Source organism: Rhinoraja longicauda, chromosome 12 (genome assembly GCF_053455715.1).
Source record: "Rhinoraja longicauda isolate Sanriku21f chromosome 12, sRhiLon1.1, whole genome shotgun sequence".
Lineage (NCBI taxonomy): Eukaryota > Metazoa > Chordata > Chondrichthyes > Rajiformes > Arhynchobatidae > Rhinoraja > Rhinoraja longicauda.
This window is the reverse complement of record NC_135964.1, coordinates 1926511-1941364: the sequence shown is the minus strand read 5'-3', so window position 1 is coordinate 1941364 and position 14854 is coordinate 1926511. Positions and strand designations below refer to the sequence as shown.

General features: G+C 44.3%; 1 protein-coding gene across 9 annotated transcripts in view; it reads left to right on the top strand.

The window, feature by feature from the left end:
• dmd (dystrophin) overlaps nucleotides 1-14854 on the top strand; it is a 1595363-nt gene that overhangs the window by 308189 nt on the left and 1272320 nt on the right. For all 9 annotated transcript variants that reach the window (XM_078408877.1, XM_078408870.1, XM_078408878.1 and 6 more), the window contains exons 3-4: nucleotides 9459-9551; nucleotides 13596-13673. In XM_078408877.1, the coding sequence (XP_078265003.1) occupies nucleotides 9459-9551; nucleotides 13596-13673 (171 nt within the window). The remainder of the gene's footprint in view (nucleotides 1-9458; nucleotides 9552-13595; nucleotides 13674-14854) is intronic.

Genomic DNA, 14854 nt, shown 5'->3' with positions numbered 1-14854 from the left:
AGGTTGTCCAACAGTGCATCAAAGTTTCGATGTGGAACTGGAAACTGTGGACGCAATGCTTCATAGTACAGCCTGACTTATTATGCATTTAATTCAGCAAAAGGCCTAATTCATTGCTTGCTGAAGTTTGTGTGTTATTGGTGTTATTTTGGTACAGTTTGGTGGGCCCACACTGTACTTGCGAGGAGATGGACGTGTGCGACCAGTGCCCATCAGATGTGGGCAGAGTTGGCAAATAATGCCAGCCAGCATGCCATCGAAGTCCTCCCTGAACCATGAACCATGGACCATGGACCATGAACCATGCCGAGCTGAACACACAACCAGCCAAAAGAAGGACTCTGCTGCTGCTTAGACTGTGGAAAGAGACCATCTGCCATACCTGGTTGAGCGGCTGATTGATTTTCTTCAGTCTTGTAATTGTCTGTTGCTTCCTGGAATTCTTTAAAGTTCAGAATTTGACAGTGAGTGCCAGGTGGTGAATGATGCTGTCCTCCTCAAGACACACTCATAGATATTCCCTCGGACCACATTGTGTCTGAGCAAATGAACAGAGTCATTGCAGAGGAGGAGGGGGTGGGGGAGGGGCACTGAGACGAGGGGAGGGGGGAGGGGCACTGAGACGAGGGGCACTGAGACGAGGGGAGGGGGGAGCACCTTCAGCAACAGACTGGTTCCACCAAGATACAGCACAGAACTCCACAGGAGATCCTTTTCTCCTGTGGCTATCAAACTGTACAACTCCTCCCCCCTCTATCATGGGGTAGACTGACTCCCCTTCCCTCTCCCCTCCCCAATCTTTACACATCCCCAATCCTAGACTTTCCACTCATCACTTTAATTTCTCTGTTTCATGCATCTTGTTGTGTTTATGATTGTTGGCAGACCAATTTCCCTCCAGTGATAAATAAAGTTCTATCATGTAGGAAGGAACTGCAGATGCTAGTTAGAAGATAGAAACAAAAAGCTGGAGTAGCGCAGCAGGACAGGCATCATCACTGGAGAGAAGGAACGGGTGACGTTTTGGGTCGAGACCCTTCTTCAAACTGGTCAGGGATAAGGGAAAGGAGTGATATAGACCTGTTCTATTGTATCGTATCGTATTGAAGGGCCATGTTCCCTCTGGGTGCTAATTTGCTGTAACCTGGTGAGAGACAATGATGGGTTTTCACACGTTAAATAATATTGTCCTCACTGAAATTATATCTTATAGAGGCGCATAAAAGTATAAAAGGACTGGACAAGCTAGTAGAATCAAGGGATATGGGGAGAAGGCAGGCACAGGTTACTGATTGTGGATGATCAGCCATGATCACAATGAATGGTGGTGCTGACTCGAAGGGCCAAATGGCCTCCTCCTGCACCTATTTTCTTATTTTCTATTGAGTAGAAGATGAGGCAATGTGTAGCTGAGTGCTGAACTCATCAAAATGAGTAGTGGCAGATAGTTGCTACCTTACAGTGGAGGGCTTTCAAAGCCAGTCCCACACTGCCAAATTTAGGTGAAAATATATTAATTTGTGGAAAATCACAAAAAAAATTATCCCATCTTTTCCTATGGCTCTAGGCGTCATTCCATGCTCTATTCAATTGGACATACATTCAATTAAGAAATGGCAATACATGTTTTGCTTGCTAAATAAACCAAACAATTGATGCAAGGGCTGAGAAAGTTATAAATAAAGAAAATAAATTTCAGTGCAATGGAAAATGCTGGCTTTTAAACTAGTCCTCATTAATCACTGCAAGCATAGAACTTTTAAACTGGTATTTTTCGCAGTAAATGGTTGGCTATTCAATTAATGTCAGTAAACATTATGCTCTGAACAATTGCATTGTCAGCAGTTGTTTATGTGGTTTCAGTAAGTCATTAGCTTAGCCACGTGAATGGAAAGGGAATGCAGATAAATGGCGAATGTGTGGATCTATGCATGGTAAAACTTTCAAAGGCCATGAAGTGCAAGATGCCAACAGCATTTGACACACGTTTTAGTGATCCTATACTGAGATTGTCATTTCCAGTTATTTTTCCCAGCTTTCCAGAAATAATCCTTCCTTTGCCTGTGTCTCGGCCAATCCCAGATGCGTGCTGTTCCTCCGCTGATTGGAAGTCTGATGCTAATTGATGTTTTTGTGTGTTTGTCCGAGTCTCCGTGCTTGTGATATTGCTGCAGGGGAGATTTTGATTCTACCTCTACCTCACTGTACTTGTGCAGATGTCAATATACCTGTCTTGATATTCACTTGACGAGACAATTTTCTGACACTGGCTGCAGTGCACAAGAAAGCACAGTCTCTCCTTAATCTAATTTTGAACTGATCTCCCACCCAACGCTCGGTCTCTCTTTGAAGTTGGTTTATTAGAAGATGACTAGAATTGAGAACTTTTTGTAAGGGGCAGCGCAGCGAACATCAAATTCCGGCTTGGTTCCAACGCGCAGAGACCAAATGCAGGATTCTACCCAAATGCACTGAATGCATCTCGTGTGGATCACTCCCTCTCCCTGTTACACCACTCTGCCCTTTGCTCTTATCTTTCACGTTATTATTATTTTTCTGTGTTATTATTGGGGTGGCTAGTTGGATCAATATCCAGATGCTTCCACTGCTATTTCTGAATGATAATTAGCATCAGGACTTGCAGATGACATGATGTCCTGAAGCCATATTCTCAGTGCTTTGGTCTGAATAGAAGAGGAGTTAAACTGGCTCCCATCCTGCCCTTTACTGTAAATAATGGGAGAAATAACAGGTAATCTCCAAATTTATGATGGGTTAATTAGTATTTTTTTTTGCAAGAATATCATTGACTCTATGCTATGTGCCTTTAATTTATAATTTGATTTCTTATCATAATGATTAGTGAACAACTATGCATTGGTGCACCATACCTGAGGACTGTTACCTTTCACATGCGGGTATCTTGAACAAATGTTTTATTAACTTGTCTTTAATTTGCGCCATGGAGTTGATGTTAATCTGTGATTGGGAGTGCAACTGTCTGGGCATGGCAACGCACTAACTTGCCGACTTGGAGCAAAAAGAATTAGCTGCTTATGGACCTTCTTGTAGACTTCAGCCTGATGAATACTGAGTGCTTTTCCCTCTCAAATTTAGAACATTATATTTGGAAACACGTTGCCATTTTATTTCATTGAGTTGCCCCAATCTCTTGAAGAAGTTTTCACGTAAAGTCAACAAAGGAAAGTAATCATCACAAACCGAAAACCTTTGGAGACAGTTTCCTTCCTGTCTGGAAATCTTGCAATGGTGTACACTTCCAACAAAACTGTTTATCTGGTGGAATACTCAGTCAATATTTTTCAAGGGGTTCCAAGACTCATTCTGAAGGCTCTTTGTAAACCTCAACAAGTGTCACTCTGAGAGATTCCAATGTTAAATTGCATTCCGGGTTTCACTGACATTAGATGAACAAAATTATCAGTGGTTTCATTTGATTCCCATTACAACAGATCTTCGCCAAACAACGCATTGTTCCATTTGAGGAAGTGTTTAAATAGTAGTTTGAACCCAGTGACATTGCATTTGTAAAACAGGAGATGGTAGTTCAGCTGCTGATTCAGGATTCCTTTTTCCACATGGAGAAAAATATTTAATTTTACAGACGGACACAATTATGTTTGTACAGTGGTCAAACATCAAATTTAATGTGTTTCATGGGGAAAATGACTGATGAGGTACTTGGGTACCTTAAAGCCCAAATCATAGTGTCACAAAGCCAAACAGCACAGGGACAGGACCTTTGGCCCATCATGTAGATGCTGACCATTCTCGTTTACCAGCATCAGTTTCATATCTTCTGTACTCTGGCATACAAGTGCTCATCCAGATGCATCTTAACTGCTATGAGAGTACCTACCTCCACCACTGCTTCAAACAATGAGGTTGAGATTTTATCCACTCTTTGGGTGAAATGACTCTTCCTCAATTCCATTCTAAATCTCTTATTCCTCACTATAAAGTAATGACCTTTTGACTCAAGACAACATTTTCACGATGCACGCTCCTTTATCTCAATCAGGTTCCCCTCAGCTTTATCTGCTCCATGGAAAATAGACCCAGCCAATCCGATCTCTCTTGATCAACACTCCATTCCAGGTAACATTCTGGTGTATAAACTGCACCTTTTCCGCTGCAATTATGACCTTCCAACAGTGTGGTGACTAGAACAACACAGTTATTCCAGCGGTGGCCTCACCAGTGTTTTAATAGGTTGTACCAAAGTTCCCTGCTCCTATAATCCTTTGATGGCAAATTAAGGCAACCATCCCACATGCCTTTGTCAGCACCCCTTTTATTTGTTTTGGCCCCCCTTCATGTACATACGAGGACTCCACCATTAGAGTATGTTCAACCCCAATTCTACCTCCATATTGCAAACACATCACACATGCCAGGTTTAAATTCCAGCTGCCATTACCCTGCCTAATTTACCACTTGATTTACCGTTTGCCTAATTTATTCATTCGGTAGCCAAAGATTATCTTTCTCACTATCCACAACACCACCAATTATTGTGTCATCTGCAGGCACGTGAATTTTCTGCGTTTCCCCGGATTTCCGCGTTTTTAAAATCCATTTTCCGTGCATTTTGCATGATTTCCGCGTTTTTCACTTTGCCAAACAAACGGAGAAATCAGATCGAAAAAAGAAAGAAAAAAAAACGATGTATAGACTTGTAATGAACACTGGGGTTCCACTAGAAGTCGCTAGGGGTTCCGCGTGAAATCCCCCCACCCCTCCCCCCCGGGCGCCCTGGAAGGAGCCCTGAAAATGTGGCACCTAGGCTGGGCAAGGCAGCCAATCTCAACCTCATCATATAACTAGATTAATTAAGACAGGGTTAACATATCAGGGTTAAAATATCACAGCAGAAAAGCCAATTTAGTGTGAACTGTGAGGAAAAGATGCTATGAGGTTCCAGGGTGACTTGGACAGGTTGTGTGAGTGGGCGGATGCATGGCAGATGCAGTTTAATGTGGATAAGTGTGAGGTTATCCACTTTGGTGGTAAGAATAGGAAGGCAGATTATTATCTGAATGGTGTCAAGTTAGGAAAAGGGGACGTACAACGAGATCTCGGTGTCCTAGTGCGTCAGTCACTGAAAGGAAGCATGCAGGTACAGCAGGCAGTGAAAAAAAGCCAATGGAATGTTGGCCTTCATAACAAGAGGAGTTGAGTATAGGAGCAAAGAGGTCCTTCTGCAGTAGTACAGGGCCCTAGTGAGACCGCACCTAGAGTATTGTGTGCAGTTTTGGTCTCCAAATTTGAGGAAGGATATTCTTCCTATTGAGGGCGTGCAGCGTAGGTTTACTAGGTTAATTCCCAGAATGGCGGGACTGTCACACGTTGAAAGACTGGAGCAACTGGGCTTGTATACACTGGAATTTAGAAGGATGAGAGGGGATCTTATCGAAACATATATGATTATTAAGGGGTTGGACACGTTAGAGGCAGGAAACATGTTCCCAATGTTGGGGGAGTCCAGAACCAGGGGCCACAGTTTAAGAATAAGGGGTAGGCCATTTAGAACGGAGATGCGGAAAAATGTTTTCAGTCAGAGAGTTGTAAATCTGTGGAATTCTCTGCCTCAGAAGGCAGTGGATGCCAATTCTCTGAATGCATTCAAGAGAGAGCTAGATAGAGCTCTTAAGGATAGCGGAGTCAGGGGGTATGGGGAGAAGGCAGGAACGGGGTACTGATTGAGAATGATCAGCCATGATCACATTGAATGGCGGTGCTGGCTCGAAGGGCCGAATGGCCTACTCCTGCACCTATTGTCTATTGTCTACCATCTTTTTCGGCTGATTATCAATTAATGTGTGAATTTACTTCCAAATGATATTAGTATACAGTGACATATTCACATTATTTTGTAATGTCTGTTTTTACTTTGAAATGCACTAAAAGAGGCTTGAAACTGGTAATTTTGTGTGTAAATTTTCAGAAAATTTCCAATTTTTTGACCCCCGTTGCAAGCGCTCGGCTCTTTTACTCTTTGTTTTTACCTCACTCATACGCCTGCATCTGCAAATTTGTTTGCATGATTTGTTTGTGTCCCCTTCTTCCTTTGGGCCATTAGACACATAGAAAATAGGTGCTGGTCATCCCGAATCAGTACCCAGTTCGTGCTTTCAGCCCATATCTGATTAGCTGATGGAAGCCCAGCTGACTAAAAACAAGTCAAAAATGTGTACACCCTGCTTTCTTGTATTCACTTCCACGATTCCAGAGATGAAATAATAAACTCCTTCACTGCCTGTGCCTCCAAGTTTAATTAGTTTTTCCAACTGGTGAAGACATTTAACATGGCACAAAGTAAGAGTAGATTCCAAATTGTTACAGGCTGGAAACCAAGAAAGAAAACCGGAAGGAGGAAGGAACAAGGAACTGCAGGCAAAAAACTGAAGGAGAATTTGAGGAAAATCATTTGGAAAACGAACATGCTCAGAGTATCAGCACTGAAGCTTGTGATGTTAATGTCTCTATTTCCCAAGTGCATCCAAAAACCATGTTTAGTTGCCATCATCCAGAAAAATTAATCCTGTGGAATGATGTGAAGATGGGAGATTAATATACATTTATTAGTGAGGTTTGTTTCAACTCGGCTCAGTGTAATAAAACAAAGGTATTTTCCCTCAATGTATCAGTCTTGCATGAATAACTAATATGCTCAATTTTAAAATGGTACAGAAATGAGCGCAGTGCAGAAAATGGGGATGATATTGTCGAGTGAAGATGTCAGGTTGGACAGATCAAATGGAGAGAAAGGCATTAGGTAATGGAGACTTAAAAACGCAAAATGGACAGGAACCATGGTTAACTATCTTATTTAAAAATATTTGGTTCATCTATTTGGAAATAGATATCTTTTTCTCTGACTTTTTCTGACTTTTCTGGGTGGCACGGTGGCGCAGCGGTAGAGTTGCTGCCTGTACCTTACAGCGCTTGCAGCGCCAGAGACGGGGGTTCGATCCCGACTACGGGCGCTGTCTGTACAGAGTTTGTACGTTCTCTCCGTGACTGCGTGTGTTTTCTCCGAGATCTTTGGTTTCCTCCCACGCTCCAAAGACGTACATGTTTGTAGGTTAATTGGCTTGGTATAAGTGTAAATTGTCCCTAGTGTGTAGGATAGCATTAGTGTGCGGGGGTCGCTGGTCGGTATGGACTCGGTGGGCCGAAGGACCTGTTTCCACACCATATCTCTAAAACTTGAAATGATATTTCTCTTCAAATGTCTTTGTGATTTGTGATCCGCTGAAGAAGGAGGACAAGTTGTGGTGTTCATGTTGTTCATACTGTGTTCAGGCTGGGCGATCATTTCTTTGGACAGATGTCCTGCCCCCCTGACATCAGTCTGAAGAAGGGTCTCGACCCGAAACGTCACCCATTCCTTCTCTCCCGAGATGCTGCCTGACCTGCTGAGTTACTCCAGCATTTTGTGAATAAATACCTTCGATTTGTACCAGCATCTGCAGTTATTTTCTTATATTATATCCTCTGAGTGGAGTTGCCTACCGGCTAATAATCCACTGGGTTAAATTGTAGCTCTTAGTCTCAATTCTAAATGTTCAAACGCTTGTCCTGGGTGTGTGATGCTTGATTCCAAATTATAGCTGAGCAAGTCAACATGGACATTTGCCATTTTCAAAGGTTTCATTTATTGTCACGTGTACCAATTAAGGTACAGTGATATTCGCATTGCTATACAGCCAAACTCAAAAAAAGTGACAAGACACACAACTACATAAAAGTGAACATAAGCATCCACCACAGCGGCTCCCTCACATTCCTCACTGTGATGGAAGGCAAGAAAGTCTAATCTTCTACCCTCATTTTTCTCCCGCGGTCGGGGCAGTCGAACCATTCGCAATTGGGGCGATCGAAGCTCCCACAGCCGGCGGTCAAACCCCCCTCATCGGTGTGGTCAAAGCCTCCGCGTCGGTGTGGTCAAAGCCCCCGCATCAGTGCGGTCAAAGCCCCCGCGTCGGTGCAGTCAAAGCCCCCGCATCGGTGCGGTCAAAGCCCCCACATCGGTGTGGTCAAAGCCCCCACGTCGGTGCGGTCAAAGCCCCCGCATCAGTGCGGTCAAAGCCCCCGCGTCGGTGCAGTCAAAGCCCCCGCATCGGTGCGGTCAAAGCCCCCACATCGGTGTGGTCAAAGCCCCCACGTCGGTGCGGTCAAAGCCCCCGCATCAGTGCGGTCAAAGCCCCCGCGTCGGTGCAGTCAAAGCCCCCGCATCGGTGTGGTCAAAGCCCCCGCGTCGGTGCGGTCAAAGCCCCCGTATCGGGGCGGTCAAACCCCCCGCGTCGGTGCGGTCAAAGCCCCTGCATCTGGGCAGTTGGAGCTCCCGAAGTCGGTCTCTAACCAGAGACCGTGAGCTCCACGTTGGTAAGTCCTGCAGGCTCCCGCACGGTTGGAGCTCACAGGTCGATCCCTGACAGGCACCGCCAGCTCCACGATGTTAAAGTCCGCAGGCTTCCGCACGGTTGGAGCTCCCGGTCATCTCCAGCAGAGGCCTCCAGCTCCATGATGTTAGGCCACAGTGTGGACGGAGATACGATATGGAAAAAAATTGCATCTCTGAGCTTACCTTAATGTAAAAACACTTTTGTTTTGAAGTTCCTACAATTTTGTCCGGGTCTCCCAATCTACCTTGTGTGGCCCCTGCACTTTTTCTTTTTTATCTGCACTGCCTCTGTAACTGTAACACTATATTCAGCACTATATTTTCTTCCTGCATTACCTGATGTTCTCGTGTATAGTTTGAAGGCACCATGTGTATGACTTACTTGCATTGCATGCAAAACAAAATCTTTCACTGTATCTCAATATGTATGCTGATTAAAAAAATTCCCTAATCCTCTGCTTTACGACTTCACAGCACAATTTGTCTTGTTATTTGCATTCTGCACATAGGTGGGACCATATTTTAGTGAAATCTTTAGTGCCAGTGTTTTATAAACAAGCAGGGAAGAGTACAAATCACTACTTTAGTTTTACAAGCATGTATGCCGCTGTAATGAGTTGTAATGAGTTCTTGCAAATATGATCACATTGAATGTGCACTCCCAGACACATTGCTTATTGAAACCTCTGGCTGTTTCTCATTACAGTGGTAAATTGGGACAGTTATTTTTTCTGATGTTTATTAAGAATGTCAAGATTTTTAGTTACTTGAACAATTTCTGCTTTTCATTAAGACAAGAAGACCTGGGTGAAATTTAGCACACTGTAAAATGCCGCTTGCTGGAGTAGCAAGCGTAAAGCAGCCAGAAAGTTGAAGGCAGTAAACTGAGCACAGACACAGGGCACATTGGATATTAAACATGAAATGAGACTTGCTGTCAATATTTTTCATTTTTTAACATTTCCATTGAATGACTTGATATCTCTGGTACCACGTCTTATAAATCTTTTTCTCTTTCTTCACCCAGGCTGGGAAACCTTTGATTGAAGATCTATTCACTGACCTTTGTGATGGAAGACGGCTTCTGGAACTTTTGGAGGGTCTTGTTGGCCATGATCTAGTAAGGATCTCAATCTCAGCACTTAGTACTCTGGAGCTGCTCTGATAGATATTGCTGCCTGTTCTTCCTTCCTGAGCTGTACAGCCTGTTCAACTTGTTGACAGATACTGTTTGAAATTGTGCTGCTGTGGCAATACTTTGTACAGTGCTACCACCTGTAGGCATTTACATTTAATTGAATGAATGCAATGTTTTAAAATGGTGCCTGGGATTTTATTTAATCTGATAGGATTTGATGTTTTATTGAATAATCTCTATTCTCATTGCAGATTTTTGTAGGTCATGTCTACAAATATTGTGTGAAATTGATGCGGAACATATTTTGCTGTTTAATTTTTGCACTGGGGCAATATAATTACTAAATGGAACAATCTTTAAAAAACTCCCCAGTGATGCCAGCAACAGATTTGTGTTTATTTTTAAAATATTTGGAATATTAACTGGCCTTCGGTCCTGGCACATTGAAGCAATGTGGTTTAAACGTCCACGATTTTAAAATTGATGATGTTCACAGGTTGCGCACATTTAGTAAATGCAGTGCCAATCCCTACCTGTCTGTTTTCCCTCAGGTTTCACTAATAGACATGACTCTGTCAAAAAGGAGGTGTCAGCTTTACTTGGGCAGATAGTGAGGGAACTTATGAAGATAAAATGGATTATAAATTTGTCAGGCATTTGACTGGCTTTGGAAAACTGTCAGTGTTGGAAGATATAATGCATTGTGCTGTCTTCTCCACTGTTACAGCAGTATGTCATGACCTATTTTAGTTTGAGGGTCAGAGAGCTCCTGCATGTTTTTTGCAATCAAATGTGCTCTGCAAATAATTAGGTTTTTTTCACAACCATTTGTTCTCATTTCTCTCCAAGAAGCGTTCTTGCAAATGATCTCTGCCAGATTCACCAAGCGTCAGAATAGGACCATTGTCAATTTAGTGATAGATGGCTTGGTTAACAATTTGCAATCAAAATTTGAATTCTGTTTTAAAATGGCTTACGATCTCAGTGTAATAAATATCATGCATCATAATATACGAAGCCTGCAATGTGTATGTTGCGTCTCAGCCTTGTCAAAATGACGACAATAATTGTGGCTTCTATTTCATTTCATAATGAAGGTAAAGAGGCGTATGGTATGCATGTTTTCATAGTGGTAAAGAAAACATCAGTGATGCTTGTTTTCATAGGTTGGTGCATTGAGTATGAGAGTCAGGAAGTCGTGGTGCGGCTGTATAGGACTTTAGCTAGGTCGCATTTGATGCATTGTGTGCAGTTCTGGTCACCGCATCACAGGTAGAATGTGGTAGCTTTGGAAAGGGTACAGAGGAGGAAGTTTACCACAAAGATGGACACAGAGTGCTGGAGTAACTCAGCGTGTCAGGCAGCATCTCTGCAGAACATGGATAGGTGATGTTTTGGGTCGGAACCCTTCTTCAGTCTGAAGAAGGGTCCCGACCCGTAACATGACCTATCCATTTTTTCCGGAGATGTTGCCTGACCCGCTGAGTTACTCCAGCATTTGTGTCGATCTTTGGTATAAACCAGCATTTGGAGTTCCTTTTTATTAAATTTACCAGAATGATCCCTAGATTAGTGGGTATGAGCTACAGGGAGAAGTTGGATAGACTTGGATTGTTTTCTCTGGAAAGCTGGAGGTTGGAGGAACACCTGATAGAAGTACTGTAAACCTTTGTTATCATAGAGCCCTTTAAGACGGATTTCAGTTATAGTGACGGACCTAGTGACCTTCACCTTCAGGCTGGGCTGCTGATACCATTGCTGGCTTGGACATCCTCCCCAGCCACTCCCAGGCCGGGCAGCTAAAGCCATGGATGTCCCACACAGCTTCCTTGGCCACATCCAGGCTTGTCTGCTGATGCCACCCCTGGCTTGCACCGCCTCCCTGGCAAAACTAAACGCCTATAAAAAGCATTCAGGCCACACCTGCCACTGCCACCACCGACCCTCACCTGCACTCCAACCGCCCGCGGGCCGCGACCAATGACTCCGCCGATCCTCGCCTCTCCCCCGGCCGCCAGCAGGTCGGGCCATCCTATCCCCGGATTCCAGGCCCAGCTCCAGATGAGGCCAAATGTCACCTGTACATGTTCTGCAGAGATGCTGTCTAACCTGCTGAGTTACTCTAGCACTTTGTGTCCTTCTGTGTATTAACCAGCATCTGCAGCTCCTTGTTTCTCCTAGTTATTCACTAATACCTGCACATAACCCATATCCAACGGTTATAGCGGATAATCGGCAATGACGGACCCCTCCCCCATCCCCCCCTCCCCCATCCCCCCTCCCCCATCCCTCTACGGTCCGTTGTAACAAGATTTTACTGTATGTAAAATCATGGGAGGCATAGATAGGGTAGACTGTCAGAATCTTTCCCCCCAGCATGGAGAAATGAAATACTCGAGGACACAGCTTTAGAGTGAGAGGGGCAAAGTTGAAAGGTGATGTCTGAGCACATTTTTTGCACAGAAGATGGTGAGTTGTTACGTTAGTGGCCCTCAAAAGACTTTTGGACAGGCACATGGATATGCTGTGATGGCGGGATAAGAGTTATGTGCAGGTATAGAAGTGATGGTCTTGGCATCATGTTCAGCACAGACATTGTGGGCCGAAGGGCCAGTTCTTGTGCTGTACTGTTCTGTGTTGTATTTGTTGTGTTCATGTTAGCCAAGGTGAGAGTTAGTAATGTTAGTATGGGTGCCGGGCAGTTATGGGGAGAAGTCAGGAGAATGGAGTTCAGAAGGAAAGATAGATCAGCCATGATTGAATGGGGGAGTAGACTCGATAGGATGAATGGCCAAATTCTGCTCCGAAAACCTATGAACTTATGCAGTAGTGACCACCATGAATCTCATTTCTCCTGGTCTTACTTCCCTTTCCTCCCCACACCGTAATCATGGTTCACACTTTCGCACTGTGTTTGACCAAGCACCCACGCTGGCCCAATGTATTGGTTCAGTGACATGTATTTTCTGATCTCGAACAGAAAACTCTGCCCCACAGGACAGTGGCTGCCGAACTGTTGTAATGACATCCATTAATCTTCTGAAAAAAAGAACAGTTTCCAGCCACAGTATGGGTTTGCATGTGGAGCACAGTACTCTGGGTGCAGTCTCACTCACCATTCAAGCAAGTGGTTTATAGACAATAGACAATAGGTGCAGGAGGAGGCCATTCGGCCCTTCGAGCCAGCACCGCCATTCAATGTCATCATGGCTGATCATTCTCAATCAGTACCCCGTTCCTGCCTTCTTCCCATACCCCTTGACTCCGCTATCCTTAAGAGCTCTATCTAGCTCTCTCTTGAATGTATTCAGAGAATTGGCCTCCACTGCCTTCTGAGGCAGAGAATTCCACAGATTCACAACTCTCTGACTGAAAAAGTTTTTCCTCATCTCCGTTCTAAATGGAGTTTGCCGTTATCGGTTTGCCATTACTTGTTGAGGGCAATGAATGCCTTCCTTCCAATGACGAGCACGAGCCATAAGCAAACAAAGCATAGGTTCACGAGTGATATTTACACATAATATAAAATTTAATGCAAAACTATTTGAAAAGAATTGTGTATTTGGTCATCTCAAATATTGTAGCTTTTTCACTGTTTAGTCATTATTCTGGGGTGAAGCTTCTGCAGGAATTCTCCCAATCCTTTGGCATAACTTTGTTGGAAGTCTTCACGAGAGCAGTGCAAATTGCTATGGCGATGACTGCCGTCTTGCTTTCACGTCGAATTATGAGTGACAAGAATTCATATATTATTGAGCGATGTTGGAAACGTCACACTTGCTTTGTCCTCAACTTGCAGCACTAGATGCTGAAGGCCGTTTAAATCACTCAGGTTGTTGGCAAGTAACTTGTGCTCACAGGCTTATGTCGATCAACTCACTGAATCTTGTTACCAGAATGCCTTTTTATTTCCTTGGCTGCAGCAAATTAAGGTGAGGATAGCTCGAAACCAGAGCTTGATGATAGATACAAATCTGTCTTTTAATGGAAATACATAATTCACCCTTGCGTAATTTATTGTTCTAGGCTAAAGAAAAGGGATCTACAAGGGTTCATGCTCTGAACAATGTGAACCGAGCATTGCAGATTTTGCAGAAGAACAATGTAAGTGATTGTGTGATGATATGTGAGCAGACAGCCTGTCTGATGGTCGGGTTGGAAGGCACAGAAATTTAAAGCTCCAGGAAGGCACTGCATACAAGAATTCAAGTTCAGCTAATTTGAATTATTGTACAGCAAAAAAACTGCAGATGCTGGTTTAAATCGAAGGTAGACACAAAATGCTGGAGTAACTCAGCATCTCAGGAGAGAAGGAATAGGTGACATTTTGGGTCGAGACCCTTCTTCAGACTGATGTCAGGGGAGGGGGCGGGACAAAGATAGGATGTAGTCGGAGACAGGAAGACGAGTGGGAGAACTGGGAAGAGGAGGGGATAGAGAGGGAAAGCAGGGACTATCTGAAGCAGGAGAAGTCAATGTTCATACCGCTGGGGTGTCAACTGCCCAAGTGAAATATGAGATGCTGTTCCTCCAATTTGCGCTGGGCCTCACTCTGACAATGGAGGAGGCCCAGGCCAGAAAGGTCAGATTGGGAATGGGAGGGGGAGTTGAAGTGCTGAGCCACCTGGAGATCAGGTTGGTCGAGATGGACTGGGCGGTGTTCAGCGAAACGATCGCCGAGCCTGTGCTTGGTCTCGCCGATGTATAGAAGTTGACATCTGGAGCAGCAGATACAATAGATGAGGTTGGAGGAGGTGCAGGTGAACCTCTGCCTTATTGTATGTATTTCCAGTTTTATGTATTTAAAGCAAATTGAAGCTGTTTCTCCAGTTATTACGAGGATTGACTTGCAGTGTTGTGCTGCATGTTTTCCCCATCTCTGATCTCTATGTTGACTATGGCTCACCATTGACCTGCTCCCTGTGTGCTTTCTAGCCGGCCGGACTGCCTCAGGGATACCCTTGTGCCAGTTTGAATTTCCCCCGTTGTCATGCAGATGGAGAATGTGTAGAAACAGGTTCTTTGGCCCTACATTCACTCACACTAACCCAACACCGATCCCAATTTTATTCTCCCCACATTCCCATCGGCTCCCCCTGATTCTGCAACTCACCAACACACTGGGAGATGACTTTGCAGCCAAATGACAAACTCACCTGCAGGTAGGGGTGCCAACTACCTCACTCCCAAATAAAGGACAAGGTGACATCACCGCCCCGTGCCCCACGTGTTCTCATCCAACCAGCGGCCACATGTCCCTCTCCACCAATGGCGACTGCCCGCCC